The sequence below is a fragment of the Lacerta agilis genome, chromosome 4 (assembly GCF_009819535.1).
Source record: "Lacerta agilis isolate rLacAgi1 chromosome 4, rLacAgi1.pri, whole genome shotgun sequence".
Taxonomy (NCBI): domain Eukaryota; kingdom Metazoa; phylum Chordata; class Lepidosauria; order Squamata; family Lacertidae; genus Lacerta; species Lacerta agilis.
This window is the reverse complement of record NC_046315.1, coordinates 91,401,415-91,428,304: the sequence shown is the minus strand read 5'-3', so window position 1 is coordinate 91,428,304 and position 26,890 is coordinate 91,401,415. Positions and strand designations below refer to the sequence as shown.

At 42.3% G+C, this 26,890-nt stretch overlaps 1 protein-coding gene across 7 annotated transcripts in view; it reads right to left on the bottom strand.

Annotated features, from left to right (window-relative positions):
- Positions 1-9,981: 9,981 nt before the first annotated feature.
- TBC1D4 (TBC1 domain family member 4) overlaps positions 9,982-26,890 on the bottom strand; it is an 81,073-nt gene continuing 64,164 nt past the window's right edge. For 4 of the 7 annotated variants that reach the window (XM_033147968.1, XM_033147969.1, XM_033147963.1 and 1 more), the window contains 8 exons: positions 23,269-23,478; positions 19,549-19,707; positions 18,570-18,728; positions 16,766-17,010; positions 14,518-14,677; positions 13,375-13,544; positions 12,162-12,338; positions 9,982-10,413 (listed from right to left, as the gene is read on the bottom strand). In XM_033147968.1, the coding sequence (XP_033003859.1) occupies positions 10,201-10,413; positions 12,162-12,338; positions 13,375-13,544; positions 14,518-14,677; positions 16,766-17,010; positions 18,570-18,728; positions 19,549-19,707; positions 23,269-23,478 (1,493 nt within the window). In that variant the 3' untranslated portion in view covers positions 9,982-10,200. Of the gene's footprint in view, positions 10,414-12,161; positions 12,339-13,374; positions 13,545-14,517; positions 14,678-16,765; positions 17,011-18,569; positions 18,729-19,548; positions 19,708-20,573; positions 20,577-23,268; positions 23,479-26,890 lie in introns of all 7 variants that reach the window. The other 3 variants (XM_033147962.1, XM_033147964.1, XM_033147967.1) reach the window with 2 other exon arrangements.

Genomic DNA, 26,890 nt, shown 5'->3' with positions numbered 1-26,890 from the left:
ATCATATTGGTTCAGTCTAATTCTGCTAATAGAAATTATTAGCACTATTAACATCTTTCTTTCCAGAGATGGAAAGAAGATTCTGTGCCAACAAAAGAGGAGGAGTGGCAGACTAAATTAATGGGCTATGCCGAAATGGCAAAACTTACAGAAGCAATCGGAAACCAAGAGGGAGAAAACTTTTATCAAAGACTGGGGGAAATTTGTGGATTACAAAGACTGGGGAAAATTTGTGGATTTCACACATATAAGTTCATTAGCAGGATCAACTTAAACGAAGCAGCTAAAATTAATGCTAAAAGAATTAATAATTGGGAGTAATGAAGGAAATTAAGTGTTACAAATTGGAAAAAAGGAAAGAAAACATGACGGGATGTGTGTGTCAAAATATGTATGTTTATTGGGGAAATATCGGATTTGAATTTCTGTTAAAATTCCTTTTTTTTAAAGCTGAAAAATAAAATTTATAAATAAAATGAGAAAAGGTGCAGAACCAGCGCTGCCACAAAGACCTTTTCCATCAATTGAGGCACTTGCAATTTATCAGGAGGACATATGCATTTTTTAAAAAACCAAGCTTGATAAAAGAAGACGACGACTGCTGCTTTCCATTTTGTAGACAAATCAGTCTGCTATTCTCATCCAGCAACACTTACGTGTGCTCAAGTGAATCACAGTCAGTGAATGCCTATGGAGAGCAAAATTAAGGGGAGATTTTCCAGCGCTGCGTAGTTATCGTGCAGTTGTATAGAACTGAACACTCAAGTAGAAGATCTCTACAGGTAGCCGGAAAAAAACAAGAAGAAAGGAAGAGCAAGAAGAAGGAACCACAGCCAGATTCTGTGTGCAGGAAAGGCTTGTAAGTCACATCAGTGTCTTCAGAGGTGGTGGGATTTTGAAAGAGGGTTTGTAGTGAATTTACTTTTCTCCATAGGAGTGAATGTTTACCTCTTACTTACTTGGGATAACGTAAAGGGGTTCACTTGGACAGCATGAAGGCGAAATCTATTTTTTTGCCCTTGGTGAGCCCAGCAGGTGAGCTTTGTTTCTTCGCCGCAAAAATATTGATGAAATATTGGTGATGAAATCAAACCGGGCAGCTATAGATCATGCTGGAATGCCGGCAGATTCTCTTCCTTTGGCATCAAAAAGACATCAAAAGTGGGAAATAGTTCCATGCACAGGGTACCCCAACCTTCTTTCTGGGTACCATACACCTATATTTAATGGCAGCCAGGCCTAGAGAAAAGCCTCGATGACTTGGAATTTGTGGGTGTGAAGTTTTTTTTATTAAGTTTTCCAAAATTCCACACATACATTTCAATACATAATAAAATCTTCTCTCTTTTTTTAACACTTCCCATCCCCTTTCCCATGGTGTTTCTGTTTCTCTCCCTCTGCCACACCGTCTTCTCTCTCTTAAACCTTAATAAAACTACTCTAATCTTTAATCCCTTCTGTTGCTCCCAGTTCAAATCCTGCTAGGGTGTTCATCATACAATAATATTTCTTTAAATAATCCAAAAAGGGTTGCGGTTCTCCCCTCCCCCCCAAAAAACCTTCGTCATTAGGTTCTCTTATTTTAGCTGTTAACTTTGCCAGTTCTGTGTGATCCATCCCTTTGCTTATCGATTCTTCATCAGTGGGTATTTCCGCTTCTTTCCATTTCGTGTGCTTGGAGAATCCTAGCTGCAGTTGTAACATACATAAACAACTCAACCATCTTTTTGGGGACTCCTGCCCCCATCATCCCTAAAAGAAAAGCTTCAGGGTTGTTACTGTTGTTGGTATAGATTCCTCAAAGCAATTTGTGCAATCTTCCCACCCCACCCAACCCAACCCCCTTTCAGGTCCCGGTTTTCCAGCTAAGTCCAGCTCAAAAGTCTGTCTCTCTCCCCCTCCCCTATTTAAATCTCAATCTCTCTCATGCCATGTACCCAGACCCCACTTCAGCAGGCACACTGTTGAAGGGGGAAGGGATCCAGAGTCAGTCACTGCGAACCTCCCCGTCCTTTTACAAAATCGCTAACATCCGCTAGGCAAGACCATGGAGATGGGCTGCTCCCAAACCACCAAGGCCGCTGTAACTCATATACACAAGAGGATGGCTACATAAAAGAGCTCCCACTTGGAACGACTCAAAAACATTGTCCTGGTTTTCTACAGGGCTTAGGAATTGCTCCCTTTTGTGGAGTGAAGCTTCTGTGGGTAATGGAGGAGACAGCAGCGAGTTCTGTTAAGGTCATTTTGAAGTGTGATTCCCCAGAGGACAGGATCACACTTCAAAATGACCTTAACAGATTAGACAACTGGGCCCAAAGCAAACAAGATGAATTTTAACAGGGAGAAATGTAAAGTACTACACTTGGGCAAAAAAAATGAAAGACACAAATAAGGGATGGGTGACACCTGGCTTGAGAGCAGTACATGTGAAAAGGATCTCGGAGTCTTGGTAGACCACAAACTTGACATGAGTAAACAGTGTGATGCAGCAGCTAAAAAAGCCAATGCAATTCTGGGCTGCATCAATAGGAGTATAGCGTCTAGATCAAGGGAAGTAATAGTACCATTATATTCTGCTCTGGTCAGACCTCACCTGGATTACTGTGTCCAGTTCTGGGCACCACAGTTCAAGAAGGATTACTGACAAGCTGGAACGTGTCCAGAAGAGGGCAACCAAAATGGTCAAAGGCCTGGAAACGATGCCTTATGAGGAACAGCTTAGGGAGCTGGGTATATTTAGCCTGGAGAAGAGAAGGTTAAGGGGTGATATGATAGCCATGTTCAAATATATAAAAGGATGTTGTATAGAGGAGGGTGAAAGGTTGTTTTCTGCTGCTCCAGAGAAGCAGACACGGAGCAATGGATTCAAACTACAAGAAAGAAGATTCCACCTAAACATTAGGAAGAACTTTCTGACAGTGAGAGCTGTTCGGCAGTGGAATTTGCTGCCAAGGAGTGTGGTGGAGTCTCCTTCTTTGGAGGTCTTTAAGCAGAGGCTTGACAGCCATCTGTCAGGAATGCTTTGATGGTGTTTCCTGCTTGGCAGGGGGTTGGACTGGATGGCCCTTGTGGTCTCTTCCAACTCTATGGTTCTATGATTCTTGGGGCTGCCCCTGCGGGTGGGGTGGGAGGAAGAAAACAGTCTATTTTAAGCTTGCCTGAAAACCTCTCCCAGCATTATGCGCTGCAGCTTCACGGAAGAACGGTTTAATCTCCGTTGCCATCATTAATTTTTGACGGAGGGCACCGCTCGACATCCTGTTTACAGCCCACTAAATCTCCATTATGAAGCTCCAGCTTACAGAGAGAGGAACCCTACGAAGGGCTGCGTTAACTTTTACGATTGCGTTCAAACTCTGAAACGCACAACGGGAGGGGGGGATTAAAAATGCCACGATTTCTTTCTGGGGGTGGGGGAAGCAGCACCCACACTTCAGGATGCAGCAAAAGAGATGGTGAGCCCAAGCTCTGCAATGCCCACTAAATTATGGGCATGCTGTTTTTCATTATTGCCATAGTTACCGTATGCTCTACTACCGCCAGGAAGGAGCGGGTGGCGCTGTGGTCTAAACCACTGAGCCTCTTGGGCTTGCTGATCAGGAGGTTGGCAGTTCGAATCCCTGTGATGGGGTGAGCTCCCATTGCTCTGTCCCAGCTCCTGCCAACCTAGCAGTTCAAAAGCGCATAAAAGTGCAAGTAGATAAATAGGTACCACTGCTGTGGGAAGGTAAATGGCTTCCGTCACTGTGTTCTGTTGCGCCAGAAGCGGTTTAGTCCTGCTGGCCACATGATCCGGAAAGCTGTCTGTGGACAAACGCCGGCTCCCTCGGCCTGAAAGCAAGAAAAGCGCCGCAACTCCATAGTCGCCTTTGACTGGACTTAACCATCCGGGGGTCCTTTACCTTTTTTATGCTCTGCTATTGCCAGGCTCTGGAAGAGCAGCAGCAGTAGTCACCCAGCGCTCTCGGCCCAAATGAACAAGCTGGGTGTGGTGTAACTTTCTTGTGGCTTAACTTACGCAAGCTTGCTTTATGCCCGTTTCTTGTGCATAGATAGCTCCCTTAATAATTATGAAATTATCAGAGAAAGAAAAGTGTTTGAATGGCACATACAGCAAAACATCTGTGCTAAGTAAGTTGCACCGCTGTGGTGCTACGTTGGTCACAAAAAAACCGCTGCATGTAAAACATATTAGTTAATATAGCACCACATTTTCTTAATACGAAGAACCTCAAAGAATAGGTTAAAACATAGATTTGTTGGGTGGATGGGGGGGGCGGGTTAAGTGTTTCTGTGACTAACGCAACATGCTTAAGCAATGAAGTTTTAGTGCCCTAGTATTGATGTGAGTGGCGCTGTGCGTTAAACCAGAGAGCTTAGGCTTGCTGATCAGAAGGTCGACGGTTTGAATCCCCGCAATAGAGTGAGCTCCTGTTGCTCGGTCCCTGCTCCTGCCCACCTAGCAGTTCGAAAGCACACAGTGCAAGTAGATAAATAGGTACCGCTCCGGCGGGAAGGTAAACAGTGTTTCCGTGCACTGCTCTGGTTCGCCAGAAGCGGCTTAGTTATGCTGGCCCCATGACCTGGAAGCTGTACGCCGGCTCCCTCGGCCAGTAAAGCGAGATGAGCGCCGCAACCCCAGAGTCGTCCGCGACTGGACCTAACGGTCAGGGGTCCCTTTACCTATACCTAATGACTCAGTATTGGTTCACTAATCACGATGCATGTGAATATGTATCGACACTTCCAGTGAGAAGGGAAATGTCTAGGAAATTTCACGAGGGTATATGAAAGGTACAGTGACATCTAGCGGCTAATATAGTGAAGAAGAAATTGTTTTAACTCTCTGTCTGCCAGGGGCTCCACACCAAAGGCAGATTTTCAGAGAAATATCTGCAGAGACTGGAGTGCTGACATTCATTTTTTGCACTCAAGCCAGTTTTGCAAAACTCTCCCTCTCTCGCCCATAGTATGGACAGTTTTTCAGGTAAGCCACGTGTACATACAATCTGGGCCACATTTCAAGTTATCATCTAGATTCTAGGCTATCATCTCCCCCACAAGCAGCTAGTATTCTTATGTGGGGTACAGCAATTGATCCTTTCAGAAATGTGAATCCAGAGAAACCCATGAGGTCCTGACTGAACAAATTAAGTCAACAATTCCCAAGAAGAGAATTCTGGCAGAGATTCGAGGATGAAACCTATAATTTATGTTGCTTTGAGACATTTCTGTCGCGAGCAATGAATAAATGCAATAAAAAGAATAGCAGTAATAATTACAGATAAGGTTGGATTTGGAGAAAACTCCATCCAACTGTCTAAAACAATGGAACCATTTACATAAGTGAGATCAATGGAAGCTTGTTCCAAACAATATGTGTGTGCTTAATAATTCTGCTTTTCTGGACATTATTTCTTCATGTTGTGGAGTACACAAAGCAATAACCATCATTGTTTATCTTATTTTTAAAATATTTTATTTTTAAAGTGTAGTTTTCATAACACACGTCTCCAGTCTGAACTAGTTAATGTTGAGTATTGACTTATTTTCTTTTTAGTGGCTGAAGGAGCTGACATGTTTTTATTTCTACAAGATCCAGGTAGAAAATGTAAACTTCATTTTACTCCCAGAGATTCTTAACAGCTCATAATTTAAAGACCAACTAAGTTTGTTCTTGGTATGAGCTTTCGTGTGCATGCACACGAAAGCTCATACCAAGAACAAACTTAGTTGGTCTTTTCCCCATTTTTCAGAAATAGTTTGACATAAATACAATCCAATACTTTCCAACTAATATATGTATTTTGAACCCCACCCCACTCATTTTGGGGTTTCTTATATTTTTAAATTTATAACTGCATCTCCTTCACTACTCCAATTACAGTATTAATTGCTTCCTAGTTATCTTTTGACATTAATTTCAACTATTTGGTTTAAGTTAATCCTGCTAATGAATTTATATGTGTACAGTAACGTTTCAGATAATCCACAAATTTTCCCTAGTCTTTTATAAAGCTCCCCCTCTTGGTTCCTAATTGCTTCTCTAAGTTTTGCCATAATCCATAACCCATTAATATAGTCTGTGATGACTCCTTGGCTAGTAAAGAATCTTCTTTCCATTCCTGAGCGTAAACCATAATGGTTGCGGTCATAGCATACATAAACTATTTCTTTTTAAAAAATATTTTGGTAACTCTGTACCAATTACCCCTAAAAGAAAAGCATCTGGTGTTGTTGTTGTTTTTTTAGTAAAAGTTATTTTAAACATTTTCTTCAATTCATTAGAAATCATTTCCCAGAAAGCTTTTACAGTGGTACCTTGGTTCTCAAATGCCTTGGTTCCCAAATGCCGAAAACCCAGAACTAAGTGTTCCAGTTTTCAAACGTTTTTTGGAAGCCGAATGTCCGATGCGGCTGTTGGCTATTGTTTCCGGGGCACCTGCACCAATCAGAAACCATGCCTTGGTTTTCGAACATTTTGGAAGTCAAACAGACTTCCGGAACAGATTAAGTTTGGCGCTTTTGTTTCTGCTATTTATTTTATGTTTTTTGAGGCTTTTTCTGTTAATTTGTTTTTGTGCCTGTGTGGAACCCAGTTCAGCTACCGATTGATTGTGTGACTGCGGAAATGGATAAAAGCCCCCCATCCAAACGATGACTATCATCGGTGCAGGTAAGAAAAGAAATTAATTTTAATTTTTATCACCTAGAACACTGTCTTATTTTATAGTTCAGTACATTGATTGTTGCTTTCATTTTATGGATCAATGGTCTCGTTAGATAGTAAAATTCATGTTAAATTGCTGCTTTAGGGGTTGTTTTTAGAAGTATGGATGAATCCGTTTCTAAGGGAAAGCACGCCTTGGTTTTGGAACGCTTTGGTTTTGGAACAGATTTCCAGAACGGATTAAGTTTGAGAACCAAGGTACCACTGTATACTCTTACAAGACCACCACATATGGAGAAAAGTACCTTCTTTCTCTTTACATTTCCAGCATGTTTGATTTTGAGGTCAAGGGTCCATCTAGTTCAGCATTCAATTTCCCAGAGCAGCCAGGCATCCTGAAGATCCTCATAAACCCGCGAGGTTGGCTTGTTTATAGCCACTGCTATAGAGAAGTCTACTGCCTTTCAATATGGAGGCTCCATTTAGCTAACAAATTTAGCCACCAATTTCCTTCATGGATGTGTCAAATCTAAGCCACTCTCTTTTGGCAGCTAATTCCATAAAAAGCAGTTTGAATAGATGCTCTCTTTTGTCAGTCCTGAGCTTGCTGCCAGTTAATTTAATTGGGTGAACCCCCCCCCCCCCCCCGAGTATGATTTCTCCTGGTACAAAAGACGAACAGGAATTCCTCTCTTCACATGCAAAAGATCTGTATCGCGAATGAAAACAACCAGAGGAAATGCAGCAATGACATTTATTGGAAATTCTCCAAATGGTACATGTGAATAAGTCCAACTTAGGGTGAAACTTTCTCGGCCTCTAAAAAAAACACAAAAAGTTCTGGGGGAAAAATTGCAATGTGCGCCTCAACAGGTTGATCGATGCAGTACACAGTTCAACAGGGCTGGTTCTGTATGCACAATATTGCTTCAAGTGAAATTGCAAAAAAGAAAGAAAGGAGAATTACTTTCCCCCTTCCATCTGGGAAAATGCAATTATTAGTATGTGAGTTTATTCATTTGGGTAAGAGGCAACAGCTGCAAGAAAATAATTCTAGGCACAATCTATTAGAAATCTGTCCTCCACAGTGCGATTTCCTACAAGGTCAGCTATTTGTTTCATCCACTCCTGCTAGACTGTGCCCCGTGATGATCACACCATTAGTGTTTTCAGCTAACAAGAAAAGACTGGTACTGCCGTACTAAATCAGCAAACCAACTTTGTTTTCCCTTGGACTTGCTTGGTGGTTGTTGTTTTTCTTAAAAAAAAAATGTTTAGGGGTACTCTCATTTTCCTACTCATATTGAAATACTGCCCCTCATTTACAAAGGAAACATTGGCACTCTCTCCAGCTCACCCCCCCCCCCAACCTATGAGTAAGACACTTGGCTGAATTTGGCACTTGGCTTATTATTATTATTTTTAAAAAAACAATACCTGGAAAAATATAACAAATAAATCCCCACTGGATGTTACAGTAATTCGATTCAAGCATGTTCCCACAAATGCAAATTTCCTGTGCATGATCAGCTGCTATTTTCATAGCTCCCTCAGATCAAATATGGACTTCAGGGTCGGGTCTACAAGACAGAAGTGGCTTCCGAAAACAACAGATCTTCAGCGCTGTGCAAAAGCAGAGACTGATGAAAGAACGGAAGCTTCCGGGGGAAAAAGCTCGAACTGTCTATCGGTATTGAATCCTGCTTCTAAACTAAACGAGAAAAGGTACGCTGCAGAACAGATATCTTAAGCTGAAATGTACTAACCACTAGATTTGGACGACGACTTTCCTGCAGAGTAAATACGTCTATATGCTTCTCTGTGGCAAGGGCATATTTGAGGCATCATAATAGTCTACACGGAAGTGACTATGTACGGAAGTGAGAGCTGGACCATAAAGAAGGCCGATCGCCGAAGAATTGATGCTTTTGAATTATGGTGCTGGAGGAGACTCTTGAGAGTCCCATGGACTGCAAGAAGATCAAACCTATCCATTCTCAAAGAAATCAGCCCTGAGTGCTCACTAGAAGGACAGATCCTGAAGTTGAGGCTCCAGTACTTTGGCCACCTCATGAGAAGACTCCCTGGAAAAGACCCTGATGTTGGGAAAGATGGAGGGTACAAGAAGGGGACGACAGAGGATGAGATGGTTGGACAGTGTTCTCGAAGCTACTAACATGAGTTTGGCCAAACTACGAGAGGCAGTGAAGGATAGGCGTGCCTGGCGTGCTCTGGTCCATGGGGTCATGAAGAGTCGGACATGACTGAACGACTGAACAACAACAATAGTCTACACAGAGAATCCTGAAGTTTTGTCAGTGCCCATATCCCAATAAAGGGGGGGGGGAACTGGACGGGTCATTGGCCCTTTGCACACAGAGAGGTTGGGGGCTCTTACAAGGTTTCTTTGGCTCACTGAAACCATGTATTCATCACATATTAAACTGCATGAAGCAGCATTCAAATCGAAGGTTATCTCATGTGCCAGCAGACAGGCGCAAACTCCATGTAACGTTATCTGTTGGTGTGCTTCATGTGAGAAGACGGGCGATGAACGAAAACTTTTGATTCTTTCCCCCCGTAAAATAATTCCTACACCTACAGAGCTAGTGTGTCAGAGGGGAAAGCTACCTTGGAAACACATGCTGGTTCTGTATATGAAGGGGGTATTTTATTTCAGGGAGCGTTCACACGTTTCACGGCCAACCCGCTATTCATCATGGTGTATCTGCAGCAAGATACATCGCCCGAAATTTCCAAGAGCCTGTTTCAGCTCTGAAATTTCACACCACAGTGAACGGGGGAAGAGGAGCTGCTTCCAACCTTGGCTTTTCCTGCCTCCGGTGGGGAGAATAAGGCACGGCCGCTTCTCCGCATGCAGGAGAAAAGCAACCTGGCACCGTTTTAACTCTCCTCAACAGCTGAGCCGCAAAATGACAGCCGGTCAGGATTATTCTTTGACGTATGTGGATGTCAGCAGAATGAACTGCAGGAACCTAAGAGCTTACGGGGGTGTCCTCCACAAAAATGGCCAGAGACACACACACAAACACATATAGAAAGAAACCTTACATGAAACACAAAAGAAATCCCCAACTAAAATGGAAAACATGCTCTTCTTTGGAGGGGAACAATTACATTCTTGTTTTCTTTTCAAGTATTAATCAATGTATATAAAGACAACATGTCCCTTTCACTAGATCCAGAGAACATACTGAAGTTACCAGCGGTTCAAAAGGGTGGAATTCATCTTTTTCCCTTCACACCACTCCTCAATATACATCTAACTGTCTTCTTTAGATTCAATCTTCTTTTTCTTTCTTTTTTTGCATTGCTATTTATGTACACCCATTATTAAAAACATTTAACCTGGGATTTGCATATCAAGATTTTAAAGGCCTCTCCGCTGCTAGAAGAATCCCAGTACCCGTGTGAGATTATGCAGATACCTTCTGTGTTTTCTAGTTTTCCCTTTTCTTTATTGTTCGAAACCGTGTTGCCTGCAACGCTTCACCTATGGCTTATTTCTAAATTTTGCTTGGGTTACAGTTTGCTTCCTTTAGCAGCTGTTCACAGTCAGGCAGCACCTCTTCCGGCAAGTATTTGCAGATTTTCTCCATAGTCTTTCTGTAGAGCGCCTTCTCTTCTTCCAGTGACTGGATTAAGCTCTTCATCTTACTCTCCCTTTCCAAGACGACTTCCAGGTTAGATTCCACACTCTGGATTTTAGCATGAGCTGCCTAATTGGAAAGCAGGAAAATGATTTTTTTAAAGCAACAAGTGTCCCCGTGAGCAGAAACGCGTAGCACCTACTTGAAGAAGAAGAAGAAGAGTTTGGATTTGATATCCTGCTTTATCACTACCCGAAGGAGTCTCAAAGCGGCCAACATTCTCCTTTCCCTTCCTCCCCCACAACAAACACTCTGGGGTGAGTGGATAAAATGCTTGCAAAGACATTATACAAATTGCTCACTGTTCCCTTCAGGTTCATTGGGGATAAAGCATTTCCTGTTTGCTTGCCGTTGCAAAACAGACACATCTAATTTCCAGTTCACTGAAAAGAACTAGTTGTTCTTTTATTGTGGATCTTAAATTCTAATCACAGTCTACTGCACTTTGGCAACAGCCATTCCCAAACCGTGTGCCGGGGTACCACAGTGTCTACCTAGCTCCATATTGTCTACACTGACTGGCAGCAGTTCTCCAGGGTTTCAGGCAGAAAGATGTTCCTCTCAGCCCTCCCTGGAGATTGTCAGGATTTGAACCTGGGACGTTCTGCACGCAAAGCAAATGCTTTCCCACTGGGCTATGGCCCCTCTATTCTGGCTTACATGGATACAACCTGGTGTGTTTTCCTATCCAACCTCAATGAGCCTGAAGACCAAACGAAGCATTCACCATCAGATCTGGGTGTTTGGCAAACGTGTGAAAAACAGCAGGGGAGAGGATGCAATTTGAAGAGAACTGTTGGCCTCACTCTTCCTCCATAATCCTCTTCCTCAGCCACTAAACAAAGGACTGGAAGTTTCCTCTGAGGAAGAGAGGCTGGGATATGGAAATACAGGAGGGCGTCAAGTACCCTCTCCTGGTGTTTCTCCTTTTGTTTAGCCCAGACCCAGGTCTTCTGCTAAACATTTAGAGAACCAGAGAGCCTGAATGGACCTATCTGAAGAGGTGTGCATGCACACGAAAGCTCATACCAAGAACAAACTTAGTTGGTCTCTAAGGTGCTACTGGAAAGAATTTGTTTATTTTTTACCGTATTTTTCGCTCCATAGGGCGCACCGGACCATAGGGTGCACCTCGTTTTTAGAGGAGGAAACAAGAAAAAAAATATTTTTCTGGTTTTCCTCTTCTAAAAGGCCTGTTTTTCTGAGGATCAGCTAAAACCTTTGCAGCTTTTTTTGCAAAGGAAAAACCCTGTTTTTTTGAGGATCAGCTAAAAGTTTTGCAGCTTTTTTTGCAAAGGGGGAAAAGCAAAGAGGAAAAGCCCCATTTTTATGGGGTTCAACTCACATTTCTGAAGCTTCTAAAGGAAAGGGAGCCTTTTCTACAGTTTCCAGACAGATAATCTAATTAGCCAGTCACATGTCGCTGGGGAAACAAACAACCTCCCTCTGCAGCACATTCAACAAAGGAAGGCGGGGCTGAAAGGGAGCCGGGGACTCTTATCTCTCTCCCGATCTCTTGCTGATCAGCTGCTGAGCAGGGTCCTTTCAACACTCCCTTTTCTCTTTGTAAAATAAAAAGCATTATCCTCTTTTGGCCCCTGGGCAATTCAGCTCCAGGGACCACCATTCGCTCCATAAGACGCACATATATTTCCCCTGACTATTTTAGGAGGGAAAAAGTGCGTCTTGCGGAGCGAAAAATACGGTATTTTGTTTTGAGCGGACCTATTAGGTTCCCTAGGCCAAACCCATGTGCCATACCGGTTCTGCAATGCAGGATGAAGTCGCAACATGTCGCTTGGCCCTTGACAGTTTACCTGTAGTTTCTCCAAGAGGTCCATATTCTGCCTCTTCAGCTGATTGTTTGCCCTTTCGAGTTTCTCGGGAGCCTCCCCATCATCGCACAGATTTGAGTTCTCTTGCAGTTCATCTTGCAGAACGTGGTACTCCACCTCATAGGCATGCAGCTGTTTGGAAATATCCATCTCAAAGACCTGCCGACAGAAGAGAAAACCGGCTTCCTTATCAGGGTTTAATTCAGGCGAAAAGGACCATCTGAACTAAACAAAGCACGCCTACGAGGATGCCTCATCCAGCTGGTTACAAGAGTCAAGGAGGTGTTCGCAGTTCTCCCCCAGAAGGGATGACTCTCAAGACTAGAAGCTGCTTCTGGATAATGAGCCAGAAAGATGCAATCTTGAGGAATCAGCATCGTGCATGTCCCAAACTGAAGTTTGTGGACCCAAGTGGAACCTGTGCAACTTGGGCTGATGTGGCTACATTAACACACTTTCTAGACAGGCCAATAAATAGGCGAATCTTACCAGAGGCGGAGAGTAATGTCAGTAAGATAGCTGGGAAATTTTCTTGACCGTTTGCCAACATGCTAACTCAAAGAAGTTTCAAGGATTAGCAGCTAAGTACAGTTAAAACACACACACACACACACACACAACCAACCACACACACATTTGTAATTGCACAAGTACATTTTTAAAAATGCACACACATTTGAAATATATTCCAATGACATTTGGAGGGTGCTGCAGATGTGCATTTGTTTCTTTAAAATGTATTTAGCTGTTAACCTTTGACATTTGTAAAACATTTGTACAAAATACAGCAGGCTAAAAATATACATGTATGTATTCGGATGATAATAATAATGCCTATACATGAAGATGGGCATATATGGAATTGGAATTGCTCACTTCTATAAGGATATAGTATAACTTTTATTTTATCCTGTTCCGTTAAAATGTTCTTTATTTCTCATTAGAACAACAGTGAACTTTACAGAGTGCTTCACGTACATAAGCTCAGTAATCCTTACAAAAAACCCCTGTAAGGAAGTCCAGTTATTATTCCCTGTATCCCAGACACTTGGTGAATTTATGACAAGCCCAGGGGCTTTTGGTTCACAGCTCAGTTCTCTGGGCACTATCGTATAACTGAATGGCCACGTGATGCATTATCAATGCATTATACTGTTTGTGTGGGGGTGGAACAGAGCAGATGTGAGATTATTACCTGTGTCATAATCTTTTCCATTTGGAGCTTTGTCATGTCTGGTAGAGTGTTTTTCAGAAACTCGACGATGCTTTCAAAAGCCTCGCACATCATGATGTGTTCCTCTTGGCTGCTAAGCAAACTTAGTGCTACTTTAAATATGACTTCTGTTCCCTGAAGAAATATTATGTCTAGGGCAGAGAACAAAGCATAGATTAGATTTTTTTCCCATTTGAAACGTTGTCTTATATACATATTTATGTTGAAGATTCAAGGGGATTAAAAAAAATAGTCATTTGTTTTGTGTTGTTACATTAAAACATGTTTTATAATTAACATATACGTCACACATGCTTTAATATTCCAAGTCAAGAAAATGTGTCGTTTCTTCTCAAGTAAAATCGGAGCACAACACATGGCTTGGCTAGCATCAGTGAACCGTCACCATGGCCCAAGAGCTAATGAAATGTAGATTATGTTCCTGCAATACACTTTTTAAAAATTACGGCAGAAGGATCAGTTTCAGAAAAAAGGAGTGGAGTCTTAAAAAATTAGAATATCAAAAAATTAGAATATCGTGGAAAAATCCATTTATGTAAGCAATTGTTTTCATTAACTACTGGAGTTTAATATATGAGATAGACTCTTGACATGCAAAGCGAGATATGTCAAGCCTTTGTTTGTTATAAATGTGATTATTATGACGTACAGCTGATGAAAACCCCAAAGTTGAAATTGTTGATTTGGGGTTCTCATCAGCTGTACGCCATAATCATCACAATTACGACAAATAAAGGCTTGACATATCTCGCTTTGCATGTCATGAGTCTATCTCATATATTAGTTTCACCTTTTAAGTTGAATTACTGAAAGAAATGAACCTTTCCACGATATTCTAATTTTTTGATTTTCACCTGTACACACCTGAATTAGGGAACAGTTCTTACGCATGAGAAGCTGATGTTAAATAAGCCAATGTATGTTAGCCAGCGTAAAGCAGAATTAAATGTGGGCGGTCTGGTATAAATTTGTCACTAAAGGCAATATGATTACGTCAAAGGCATGTTGCAGAATAGACACCCCCCCCACACACACACACAAAACCACCAATTTGGAGGGGTCTATTATTGATCTGCCCAGCCAATACACTGAAAAGCTTCTTACCGAACACTCTGGCTACAAATCCCAATGGAAACTGCGAAGCAAATAAAGTAAGAAACCAGGGGGCAGCATAAAGGCTGGGGCTGATCTCGTTCTCCTCAAGGTGGTTGTAGAGGTCTCTGTGATAATCATGCAGTAGCCTCGACAGCTGGTACATCTGGATCTGTATTAAAATTCGGGAAAGTGAAGAGATTAAGAATTTCTCCGACTTCTTGTGCAATTTGTACCTGCTATCCCAGTTTCCCCAGGGGGAAACCCTGAGGCTGTTTGGGTCCCCTCTCCCTACGGCTGCTGTTCACATGATGCTTGGGTCTGTCCAGAAGGTGTGACCACATGTATATATGCACATATCTAGAATTCACTGCCATAAGATGCGGTCATAGGCACTAATGCAGGCAGCTTTTCAGATTCGCAGCACCCAAGGTTGTATTTCAGGTTGGTTTATCTAAGCTAGAAAACTATCACAGATCTCCCAAATAATGTGTCGTTTGTCCCTTACTCTAACCGATAAACTATGCTGAAACAGTTAAAGTAGTCTCCTGTGAACTAGCACTCTGGAATTTGTCTTCGGAATTCCAAGTGGGTCTGCAAAGCTCTCCCTCAAAATCAAGGAACGGAAAGCAGGGAAAACAAAATTAAAAATTAAAAAATCCTTCCAGTAGCACCTTAGAGACCAACTAAGTTTGTTCTTGGTATGAGCTTTCGTGTGCATGCACACTTCTTAAGATACACGAAAGCTCATACCAAGAACAAACTTAGTTGGTCTCTAAGGTGCTACTGGAAGGATTTTTTTTTTAATTTTGTTTTGACTATTGCAGACCAACACGGCTACCTACCTGTATCTGGAAAGCACGGAGATATTGCTCAGCTGCCACGTCTTATTACATTGCTAACAGAGGTTTACACGTAAAGAAAGGCGCTATTTCTGAGTGAGGGAATACAGGTGAAACTCGAAAAATTAGAATATCGTGGAAAAGTTCATTTATGTAAGCAATTGTCTTCATTAGCTACTGGAGTTGAATATATGAGATGGACTCATGCAAAGCGAGATATGTCAAGCCTTTGTTTGTTATAATTGTAATGATTATGGCATCCAGCTAATGAGAACCCCAAAGTTGAAATTGCTAATTTAGGGTTCTCATCAGCTGTACGCCATACTCATCACAATTATAACAAACAAAGGCTTGACATATCTCGCTTTGCATGTCATGAGTCTATCTCATATATTAGTTTCACCTTTTAAGCTGAATTACTGAAAGAAATGAACCTTTCCACGATATTCTAATTTTTCGAGTTTCACCTGTTGTTTGCCACATCAGCAGCTCAGCTCTATGCATGCTTCTTGAGTATATAAGCTGCTTCCTGGGATCCAAGTTTCTAACTGTGGGTCTTTCACTTTGTCGCTGCAAGAAGCTGAGCGAGGATGAATCCAGGCCATGAAGCGAGTTAGCTTCTAACACCGTGTTCCTCTGCTTTATCGCTTCCACCGAAAGCACCGAATAATGTCATGGAGCAGCAGGTTATATGGCAGCAGAGTATGCGGTGAAGTGTGTAAACTGCTAAGATGGTTGAGAAAAACACAGGGAAGGGAACTCCCCAACAAGCCAATGGGAACTTTTAAGGGACAACACAGGAACGCTGGAACATGTCCAGAGGAGGGCAACCAAAATGGTCAAAGGCCTGGAAACGATGCCTTATGAGGAACGGCTTAGGGAGCTGGGTATGTTTAGCCTGGAGAAGAGAAGGTTAAGGACATGATAGCCATGTTCAAATATATAAAAGGATGTCATACAGAGGAGGGAGAAAGGTTGTTTTCTGCTGCTCCAGAGAAGCGGACACGGGGCAATGGATTCAAACTACAAGAAAGAAGATTCCACCTAAACATTAGGAAAGAACTTCCTGACAGTAAGAGCTGTTCGACAGTGGAATTTGCTGCCAAGGAGTGTGGTGGAGTCTCCTTCTTTGGAGGTCTTTAAGTGGAGGCTTGGCAGCCATCTGTCAGGAATGCTTTGATGCTGTTTCCTGCTTGGCAGGGGGTTGGACTGGATGGCCCTTGTGGTCTCTTCCAACTCTATGATTCTATGATTCTAGGAAACAGTGGTAAGAGAGGTTGTACCAAGTACGACGAGAGATCAGAAACCAGAGAGAACTAGGTGGCAGGCCACATTTAGTTCATGAGCCTTCTGCAATGCTGCCTCCAATCTCCCAGTGTAACATCTTTCTCCCAAGCGGAAGCCCATTTCTGCCTTACCTGTAGCGACATCATGTCCGGCCTGTACTGCTTCCGGAAGCCGAGGTCGTACATGAGGAATTTGAGCATTTCGAAGGCTTGTTCTTCGCTCATGTGGAGGAGCAGCACCCCAGCTACAAAGCTGATGCCTTGGCAGTAGCCCACCTCCTTGTCCAGCAAGGAATAAGCTTTCAGAAGATTGAAGAGGGAGAGCTGCCCTGCTCCTAACTGAGTAGAGAAGTAAGGATGTGTTGGGAAGGTCCTTCCTGGTGGGAAAAGAGAGAGAGAGAGTGGGAGAGATGGAGAGAGTTGTCATCTGGAATGAAGAACTCACAGGACACTCAGTCAGAATAAAAATCATCAGAAGTTCTATTACCAGTGTGTGTGAACTTAGTTGGTCTCTAAGGTGCTACTTAGATCCTGAAGTTGAGGCTCCAGTACTTTGGCCACCTCATGAGAAGAGAAGACTCCCTAGAAAAGACTCTGATGTTGGGAAAGATGGAAGGCACAAGGAGAAGGGGACAACAGAGGATGAGATGGTTGGACAGTGTTCTCGAAGCGACTAGCATGAGTTTGGCCAAACTGCGGGAGGCAGTGAAAGAAGAAGAAGAAGAAGAAGTTTGGATTTGATATCCCGCTTTTCACTACCCAAAGGAGTCTCAAAGCGGCTAACATTCTCCTTTCCCTTCCTCCCCCACAACAAACACTCTGTGAGGTGAGTGGGGCTGAGAGACTTCAGAGAAGTGTGACTAGCCCAAGGTCACCCAGCAGCTGCATGTGGAGGAGTGGAGACACGAACCCGGTTCCCCAGATTACAAGTCTACCTCTCTTAACCACTACACCACACTGGCTCTCAGTGTGCCTGGCGTGCTCTGGTCCATGGGGTCACGAAGAGTCGGATACGACTGAACAACAACAACAAGGTGCTACTGGAAGGAATTTTATCATTTGGGAAGCCAGCCATGAGTGTAACTGACTAGCTTCCAATGTGATTGCTTACACACACATACACAGATATAACCCTTGTACAAATGGGAAGCTTTTACCACACTTCCTAACCATGGGCAATAGTCAACTAAGTTTTACTCAGAGCAAACCCGTTGAAATCAATGGACCTAACTTAGACTTGTTTGTTATTTTCAGTGGGTCTACTCTGAGTAAACCTTCATTGACTACCACCCTATTAGCCAATAGCAACAAGAATGTTAAACTTCACTTTCGTCTCTCGGCAGGACTTTGAAGTCTCCCTCTCTCTCGGTTCCTTACACTGTGCTACTCCTGGGCCGTGGTCATGAGAAGTGTGAAAATGAACCATCCTAAGCAAATGAAAAACGGGGTGCTTATTACTGGGGGCAGTTTCCAGGCATAACAACTGGCAGCCATAAAGCAATAAATGTAAGCATGCTGCAAGATTTGGGTGGCACAGCAGAAGCACAGAACTGAACACTAGGCACAAAATTCAGGTTCCCAAAAGAACTCTTTTTTTCTTTTTTGAACGTCAGGTTTCTAAGCCTCATGGCTAAAATATGCAGCTGCATGTTTACAGATAGTGCCACCTAACGTTTCAGAAACCAGAGGGGGTTGCTGAATAAGACTTCAAGGAATGAAGAGGAAGTCTTCAGCGCTCACAGAGTTGTTTACCTGGAGGCTAGCAAAACAAAAATGAATTTATGCACATTAAGAGGTGTTATCCCGGTACTTCAATGGTACAATTTATACAATTTGCAGAACCGGATCAACTTGGAACAAGTCCCCTCCCCGCCCATACCCCCACCCTCCAACCCATTCATGACCTAAAGTCCTGACTATGAAAAAAAAAAGTTACCTAGGTCTACAAGGATCGCATGTTGCTGAGATGTCAACTGTTTCAGGAGTTCTTTGTAAGAGATATCAGGGGGCTGCTGTTTATTTGGTAGCCGGTGCCTTACGCGATGCTGCACAGCAAGAAATTGCCATATTTCTCCCCGGCGACTTTTGGGAACACCTGAACAGAGAAGATACAAAACAAAATTATTCAGGGGGATTGTGCAGTGGTTTAATAGAGTTCACTACAAATATAAATATTACCCATTTCTAATTTATAACCATTGGGGTCATTATTTTGAACTTCTACACACTCTGTTCCACATGAACACTTTCAACATCTCATTCATTGCAGCCTCACAACGGGGCAAAAAAAAATAAAAAAAAAAATGGGATCCTTTTGCCGGCCCAGTGACATTCTTCAGGAGCCTCCGAATTTTCAGACCTATTTTCTGAGTTTTAGGGAAATACAGTGGTACCTTGACTTACGAAGTTAATCCGTTCCGAAGGCGCGCTCGTAAATCGAAATCTTCGCAAGTCGAAGCCGCCATCTCGGAACAGAAAAAAAAATTGTACCTCGAAAAAGCGCATTGAAATCTTCGTAAGTCAAGGTATCGTGCCGCTGCTTTCACTTCGGAAGTCGAAAATTTCGGAAGCGGCAGCCATTTTTTCGCTTACTTCATTCGGAAGTCGAAAAATGCAGAAGTTGAGTCGCTCGTAAGTCGAGGTACCACTGTAGTTTACTTTTCCACACAAACTCAAGCGGAGCACTCCCTTTCTCTAGTTATAGCCCAGAAATCTTTATTTGTCAGTCACACCTTTCCCAAGACTCAAAGGGATGATAATTACAGAGTTTTCAACTGAAAATGCAAGGCAAGAAATGCGAGGGGAAAGTCACCAGAAAAAATGTCAGTGCTTTGCATCAGGCTCGTTCCCTGCATATGGTGATGTTCAAACAGATGAAAAATGCAAGGTCTCCAAAAAATAAAAATAAAAATTACCATCTTTCAGAGTTGCATGGATATCTTCCATGTCGCATCTGATCTTGGCTCTGCAATTCAACAGCTTCTTATCCCAGATATTGATAGCGTCTTTCTGACAAGTACCAACTTCCTCATAGTCCAGCTTAACCTTTCTGGACTGGAGCTCATCTCTGCTTGCTGTAAGAGAGAACACAAGGCACGGACCATTTCAGATGATGGACCACAGATCCGCATTTAACGCCATGTATGTCTGGCATGTAGGCCGCATATCAGGTAATGTCACGGGGACCATCCTACAGGCCTAAGTTTAGGAAGGCATGTTTGGGGGCAGTTACACATAGCACTGTTCTCTTACTGTGCATAAGCTCTGCACACTTACAGCCTTGTACAACCTGCCCTTAAAACTAAAGCTGTAGAAAGTTCGGTAAGACTCAATAATAAATAGCAGAAGACTTTCTTAAAAGCTGTGGGAAGGTGAGAACATGCACTCAGTTGTCTCCCCTGCGCCAGCCTGGAACACAAGCTCCTTCGGTCCACACAAGGAAAGATGATCTGACTTCCGCTGTATGGTTCACAACGTGATTATCCCGTCTTAAAGCTAATCACTAGATTTGGTGGAGTTGCAAAGAACATGGCGCTTGAGTAGAAGAAGAAGAAGAAGAGTTTGGATTTGATATCCTGCTTTTCACTACCCAAAGGAGTCTCAAAGCGGCTAACATTCTCCTTTCCCTTCCTCCCCCACAACAAACACTCTGTGAGGTGAGTGGGGCTGAGAGACTTCAGAGAAGTGTGACTAGCCCAAGGTCACCCAGCAGCTGCATGTGGAGGAGTGGAGACGCGAACCTGGTTCCCCAGATTACGAGTCTACCGCTCTTAACCACTACACCACACTGGTAGATGGAAGCAGCACATGCAAGACGTAAAGCTACAATTCCATCACTCAAACTGTGAAAGGCGAAGTGCTATTCTACCATCTGCAGTGATTCAAATAGTGGGTTACCTATAAGGAGGGGTAGAAAAGATTTTCCTTACGTGCATCTTACCTTCTATAAAAGAAAATATAATTCAAGCTTCCTCGACAGCATTAAGAAGAATAGGAAGTATTTTCATTAGTATTTTGTCAACAAATTTCATCTGATGATGAATGAGCAAAGAGGGTGTACGGGCAGGGGAAAAAATTGCACAAAGGCAGGAGTGAAATCTGCTGCAACTTGCTTTATCAACTTAACTCTCTGTGCATGGAAAGGTGAGGGAGAAGGGAGGCAGGTTTATACGTTGTCTCAGCCATCGAACGATGCAATTTTAAATGCTATGCGATACAGCAAAGAGTTTGAAGCTGATGCAAACCAACCAGCTGAAACACACCGATTAGAAACTTCCACTCAAGCAGAATTCCCACTGCCACAATTTGTTTTCTCATTTTCACTGCTTCATAATTCAACGTTATTATGGAAGAAAGAGAAAGAGGTGTTTGCTTTATGCTTTTTCAAACCCACAAAACTACGGAAAAAAGGATTACAAGCCACTCCTATCTACATTTTCTTCACAAGCATCTCTGCCAAACGGTGTATGATGCAGGTGACCATGTGCACCACCTAGGCAGTTCAAATAAGCTAAAAATAAATAAATGAAACAAACAAAATCCAAAATCTGTGGTAATGTTTGAAAAGTTGAGTGTCTCATTTAAGGGCCTGCTTATCTCTCAGCCACCTCATTAGAGCTGAAGATATATGAGTGAGGGAGTGTGAGGGGGGGGGGGAATACAACACATACAAACTCCCAACTTTCTCCACATAGAAAAAACCCCCAGGATGTTAGGAGTGGGCCCAGCACTGATCACCCTCAGTACATACAAGAAGTTGCAAAAGATTTAATTTTCAGCTTTTTAAATAAATAATATTTATTATTTTTTTCCACATAACAAAAAAGCAAACAACAAAAAACATTAACAAAAAACACAACAAAAATAACAACTTATTACTTCTATAAAGAATAATTCAATTTTTCCTCACACCTTAGTGGGATTTCCTCCTATCTCCTCCTTCTGCGTCCCTTGTGAATACCTTTTTTTGTAACTTCCTAAATTAATATAATTCTAATCTATTTTCTAACAACTACTTATCCACTAATATCTCTTATCTCTTAACTCATGTTATCCTCATCTAATTAATTAAATCTATCTCTTAGCCTATCTTATCATCTTATATCAAATACAACTAACTTCCACTCTACAGCCTATCAAATTTTCAGCTTTACCACTAGCTTCTGCTGAATTTATAAGCTGGCTCGGATATTTTGTGCACGCTAAGACGGTGACATTCCAGAGGTGATGTTCGAAGGGCATTAGTTTTAAAGCCTCCTACCCTTGAGAAGTCCTTTCCACGTCGTTTTTGTGTGCCAAGGAACAGTTTTATAGAACAGAGGATGTTAGGACTCACGTGGAAGGATGGGACATCGCAATGCCCTGCATGAACTGACAGTGTGCCCTGACTTACGCACCAAATTACTCTTTTTGCCGGTGCATTGATGGCAAAGAGCAAAAACAGGCAGTCAAGTTTCCCTAAAGGCAGCCAGGCAATACTGATCTCCTTGGCCAACTCCTGAAGAACACAGCTGAAAACTACTGTGCTAGCAAGAGAACCGAAAGGAGCAGAGGGTCTAGCCGGAGGCAGAAAGTATAAAACAATTAACAGGGTGGTGATACAATGACTACTGCAGTGAACACAAGACAATACTGTATCCCCAGTTTAACAAACTGAAGGACATCGTCCTCTTTCTATGCTCCTCCCGATGGAAACATGCAGACGGGGACAGATATGGCCCTGCTTTAAGTCGTTTACATACTGTCTTCTCTTGTATATTATTTACTACAAAGCTCAATGACTAAGCTTTTTAGCGACGAAACGTCGGATTACCGGAACGAAGTCTATTTTGGAAAGAGAAGAAATGAGCACTGATATATATTACAAGCGAAGTCTTTATTCACTGTGTTTGCTAATGTTTAAGTTTAAACCAATTTGGGAAAGAAACTACTTTCGCCATTTTTGTGGACTTTGATTGGTTTATTGTTTGTTTGCAGGTAGCTGCCTTGGCGATATTATCTTGTGTTGATCTGAGAGCAAAAGTGGCAAGAAGGAAAGAACGTCAGCAAGGGCTGTGAAGCTGGAGGCAAAATTGAAAGCAGGAACTGCCTATCATCTTATATAGATAAAGGAAAATACAGTGGTACCTCGGGTTAAGTACTTAATTCGTTCCGGAGGTCCGTTCTTAACCTGAAACTGTTCTTAACCTGAAGCACCACTTTAGCTAATGGGGCCTCCCACTGCGCCGCCAGAGCACAATTTCTGGTTCTTATCCTGAAGCAAAGTTCTTAACCTGAAGCGTTATTTCTGGGTTAGCAGAGTATGTAACCTGAAGCGTATGTAACCCGAGGTACCACTGCAAACATGGTTTTAAGGTGCTGAACTGCAACAGGGATCGCCGGTCCAGCCAGACCCAAAAGCCATGCAGGATGGGCTTGTCATTTGCTTGAACAGTTTTATCTTAATTTTGTGACGCATACCGAAAACCTTTATATTGAAGGACAAAAGGTAAGCCCATGAAATTTGCCATTTGCACATTTCATTAGCTACTTCTGCTTCAAGTTTCACAGGGAATTCGTTAACTGATCCCTGGGACGCCCATGCCTGGAAGGCAGAGCAACATCCTCAACCATTCTTTATCTTAACCTTCACTAACCTTCCAATTTCTGGTTTTCCTTTTCCATCCGAAGAAGCAGTATCTGCTGATGGATGGCTTTTCTCCACAGACTCTGCAGCTCTTCGGAGTTCTTTTTCTCCCCAGTCTTATCTTGAACATCATCGTTTTGCAATAAGGAAACAAGGGGGTCTTCATCAAAAGATCGCGCAAGAGGAGACAGCGGCAACAATTCATTTACATCACCTCCATCTGCAAAATATTGCTGCATTAGCCATGGATTTATTAAACACTATTTGAGAGTATATTACTGCATATGCTCACATCCACCCATCTCCCTTTTCTCTCCTCTTGGGAGAGACACCTGGGTTACTGGGGTTTTGGTTTTTTGCTTATTCTGCAGAAGTGCCATGTACATTGATGACACTCTATAAACAATAACAGTAGTACGTGGTATTTTTAGTCTGTGCTCCAGCACTCAGCAACATATATAGTACCCTAACTGAAGCCCGTGGACCTAAGGACATGTTGCTACAAGCCCAGCTGGACCCTCACAAGAAAGCAAGATGGGACTTTTGCAATGTCACCCTGATACAGCCTAACTCTGGGTTTGTTATCTCATCCAATACTACTTCTTCACACAGCAGTCAGCAAATTTGTTTTAAGATTCTTTGCATCCACAGTTTGCCCTGCCAGACAGACAGATGAGCCATTCTAACAGTCAGTGTCACCTATTGCATGTAATTTTGGAAATCAAGTGCTAATGAGCATTCATCTTCTGTGGTTCTGCTGAATATAACAATCAAGTCAGAAAGTGCCAGCAGACATACATAATTCTGCAAGTTTTGTTCTCGAGAGTAAAGTGCCAGGACTATATATATTCCCTTAATGCGCCGTATATCGGCTTTAGGGAAAGACAAAAGTTGAAATGCTTGAACCCTTTCTTTCTGGCCTATGGCCTCCCTTGAATAAATACTTCCTAACAGCTAACAGTGTTTCCGTGTGCTGCTCTGGTTCGCCAGAAGCGGCTTTGTCATGCTGGCCACATGACCCGGAAGCTGTACGCCGGCTCCCTCGGCCAGTAACAAGAGATGAGCGCCGCAACCCCAGAGTCGGACATGACTGGACCTAATGGTCAGGGGTCCCTTTAACTGCTAATTGCAATTAGTGTTCCTTTTGATTTAGCATCCAGAACTGTTACTAGAGCACTCTCCAAGCAGCAGCATCTGTCAATATGATAACTGGATATTATCCAGCTTAGGCATTGAAAGCAGTACTGCAGCGAACTTGCAATTAGCCGAAAGTTTCCTCCAGGGGTGAAACTTTGCCAATCTTAACCAAGAGTTGATCTAGCTTTGCTCAGTTGGCCTTCATTACCCGAGACAGATCTGGTGATCTGGCACACACCCCAACACCTGCCTTTTCCTATGCTAGTATTTCTAGCATATTCTTTTAAAACCAAGGAAAGATGGCCCATACCATCTGCATCACATCTGATTCATAGCACCTGAAAGGCAATATGACACAGGCCCAAATGATGCAAAGTGGTTGACAAGCACGGTGTGAAGAAAGAGGAGAGAGAAGTTTTTTCTCCCTCCCTTTTAACACTAGGATTCCTCCAGTTTAACTGGCTGGCAGGAGATTCAGAAGAGGCAAAGGGAAGGGATGTGATCACTTGCCTCGATGGTCTTAAATGAGGACTGGCAAATTCATGGAGGACAGGGCAACATGTAACAATATTTTTTTTTTTTTAACAGAGTTTATTAGTTTTTTATACAAAAAAAAAAAAAAAACACATACCCGACCCCACACCTACAAATAAAAACAAATACAAATACATAAAACGTCAGGATTTTCCTTCTTAACAGTATACCTTAAAAAAAAAAAAAAATTCTAGTTTCAAATCTTGACACTTGACTTCCCCCGCCTTTTCACCTTCGGTTTTAAATCAATACACTTAATTCCTTAACAACTTCACTCTATAAAAGTTTAGCTTTACTCAAAAATAACACAAATATCTTAATCTTACTATTGTAACTTAAATCATAATCAAATATTCTTATAACTAAACTTATTTCTTCTATCCTTTAACATGCTGCTTTTGACTTAAAGTTCCATATCTCCTTTCTTACTTAAAATAGACTTAAGATTAACAGACTTCGCACACCGATTTCGGATACCATGACAGACCATTTAAATTATAAATTTAATACTTCAACCCACTCCCCTTCTGTCCATTGCCTTTTCCTGTCTTGCGCCAGAGCTGGCTCTCCAAAGATCTCCTTCCAAACGTCCACAGATCCAGGCTGCATTCACAACAAACCTTGCATCGAGCCCCAGGGTGTTCAGCTTTTCTCTTCTGTGCTCCTCCGTTCCTTCTTGCCATTCTTGTTCTTGTAAAAATCTTAATTCCATGTCCCTCGACACCAAGCTGCCACCTTGGCGTCTAGATATTATAAATTTCCCCGACCTGGGGCTGCCACCCCCAGCAATCGGTTCCTGTTTCCGGAGTTGCACAAGCACTTCAAAAAAAATTTCAATCACCCCTTCCAGCCCTTTGCACAGGCTTGATTCCATTCCATCAATCTTTTTCCAACATGTAACAATATTAACTCTGATTGTCAGTTGCTGAGAAGCAATGACATAATGAATTTCCTTCAGACTCTGCTTGTGGGCTTTCCAGATGCACCTGTGGGTGAGGAGGATATTGGGCTAATCAGGGTTTCCCAAACTTGGCCCTCCAGCTGTTTTTGGACTACAACTCCCATCATCCCTAGCTAGCAGGACCAGTGGCTGGGGTGATGGGAGCTGTAGTCCAACAATATAGCTGGAGACCCAAGTTGGGGAAACCCTGGACTAGATGGACATTGGATCAGATCCTGTAGGATTCTTCTTATGTTCATTAGCCTGTTGCCACTCTTGCACCACCCCATATGACTTCCTTAGCTGTAGCTTGAGGTCAAGGCAGTGCTGGTGACATAGATACGTTGCATAATATAGTTGTTAACCAAATGTTACCAGGGAGGTCAGAAGGAAACATGATTCGGAAGCAGATAGGAGGAGATGTGGCCATGTGTTTCTGGAGACAACTTAAGTGGTTACTCTTAGAACAACATGTTGATTTTTTTTTTGATTTTTTTTTTTTTGCATAATTTAAATTTTCCACAAACAAAATTCCAGAATTTCAGATACATCAAACAACAAATATGAACAGAAAACCTTTCAGTGCCAATAAAATTATTTACAATATTATAGTTGTCTGTGTCTTACTTTCGCACTATAACCAATTACAGTATCCCATACCAATCACTGTAAAGAAAAACGAAAGGAACAAAGAAAGAAAAAGAAAAAAAAGAAAAAAAAGAGAAAAAGAAGGGAGAGAGAAAATAAAAAGGAACAAGATAAAGAAGAAAAAAGAAAAAAGGGGGGGAAACAAGAAAAAAAAACACAGGGTTTCCCCTGTTTAATCTTCACAAACCATGTATTCCCAATCCTCTGGACCGACTTCCTGACAAACCCCTTTGCTTAAACTATAATTAATATGAATGCTTACAACCCCATACGATCTCTTATCTCTGCTCTCAAAGATACAGGGATAGTCAATCATAGACTTGACTCCGACTTTGATAGTGTACTGCCACAAAAAGGCCAACTACCTGGAAAA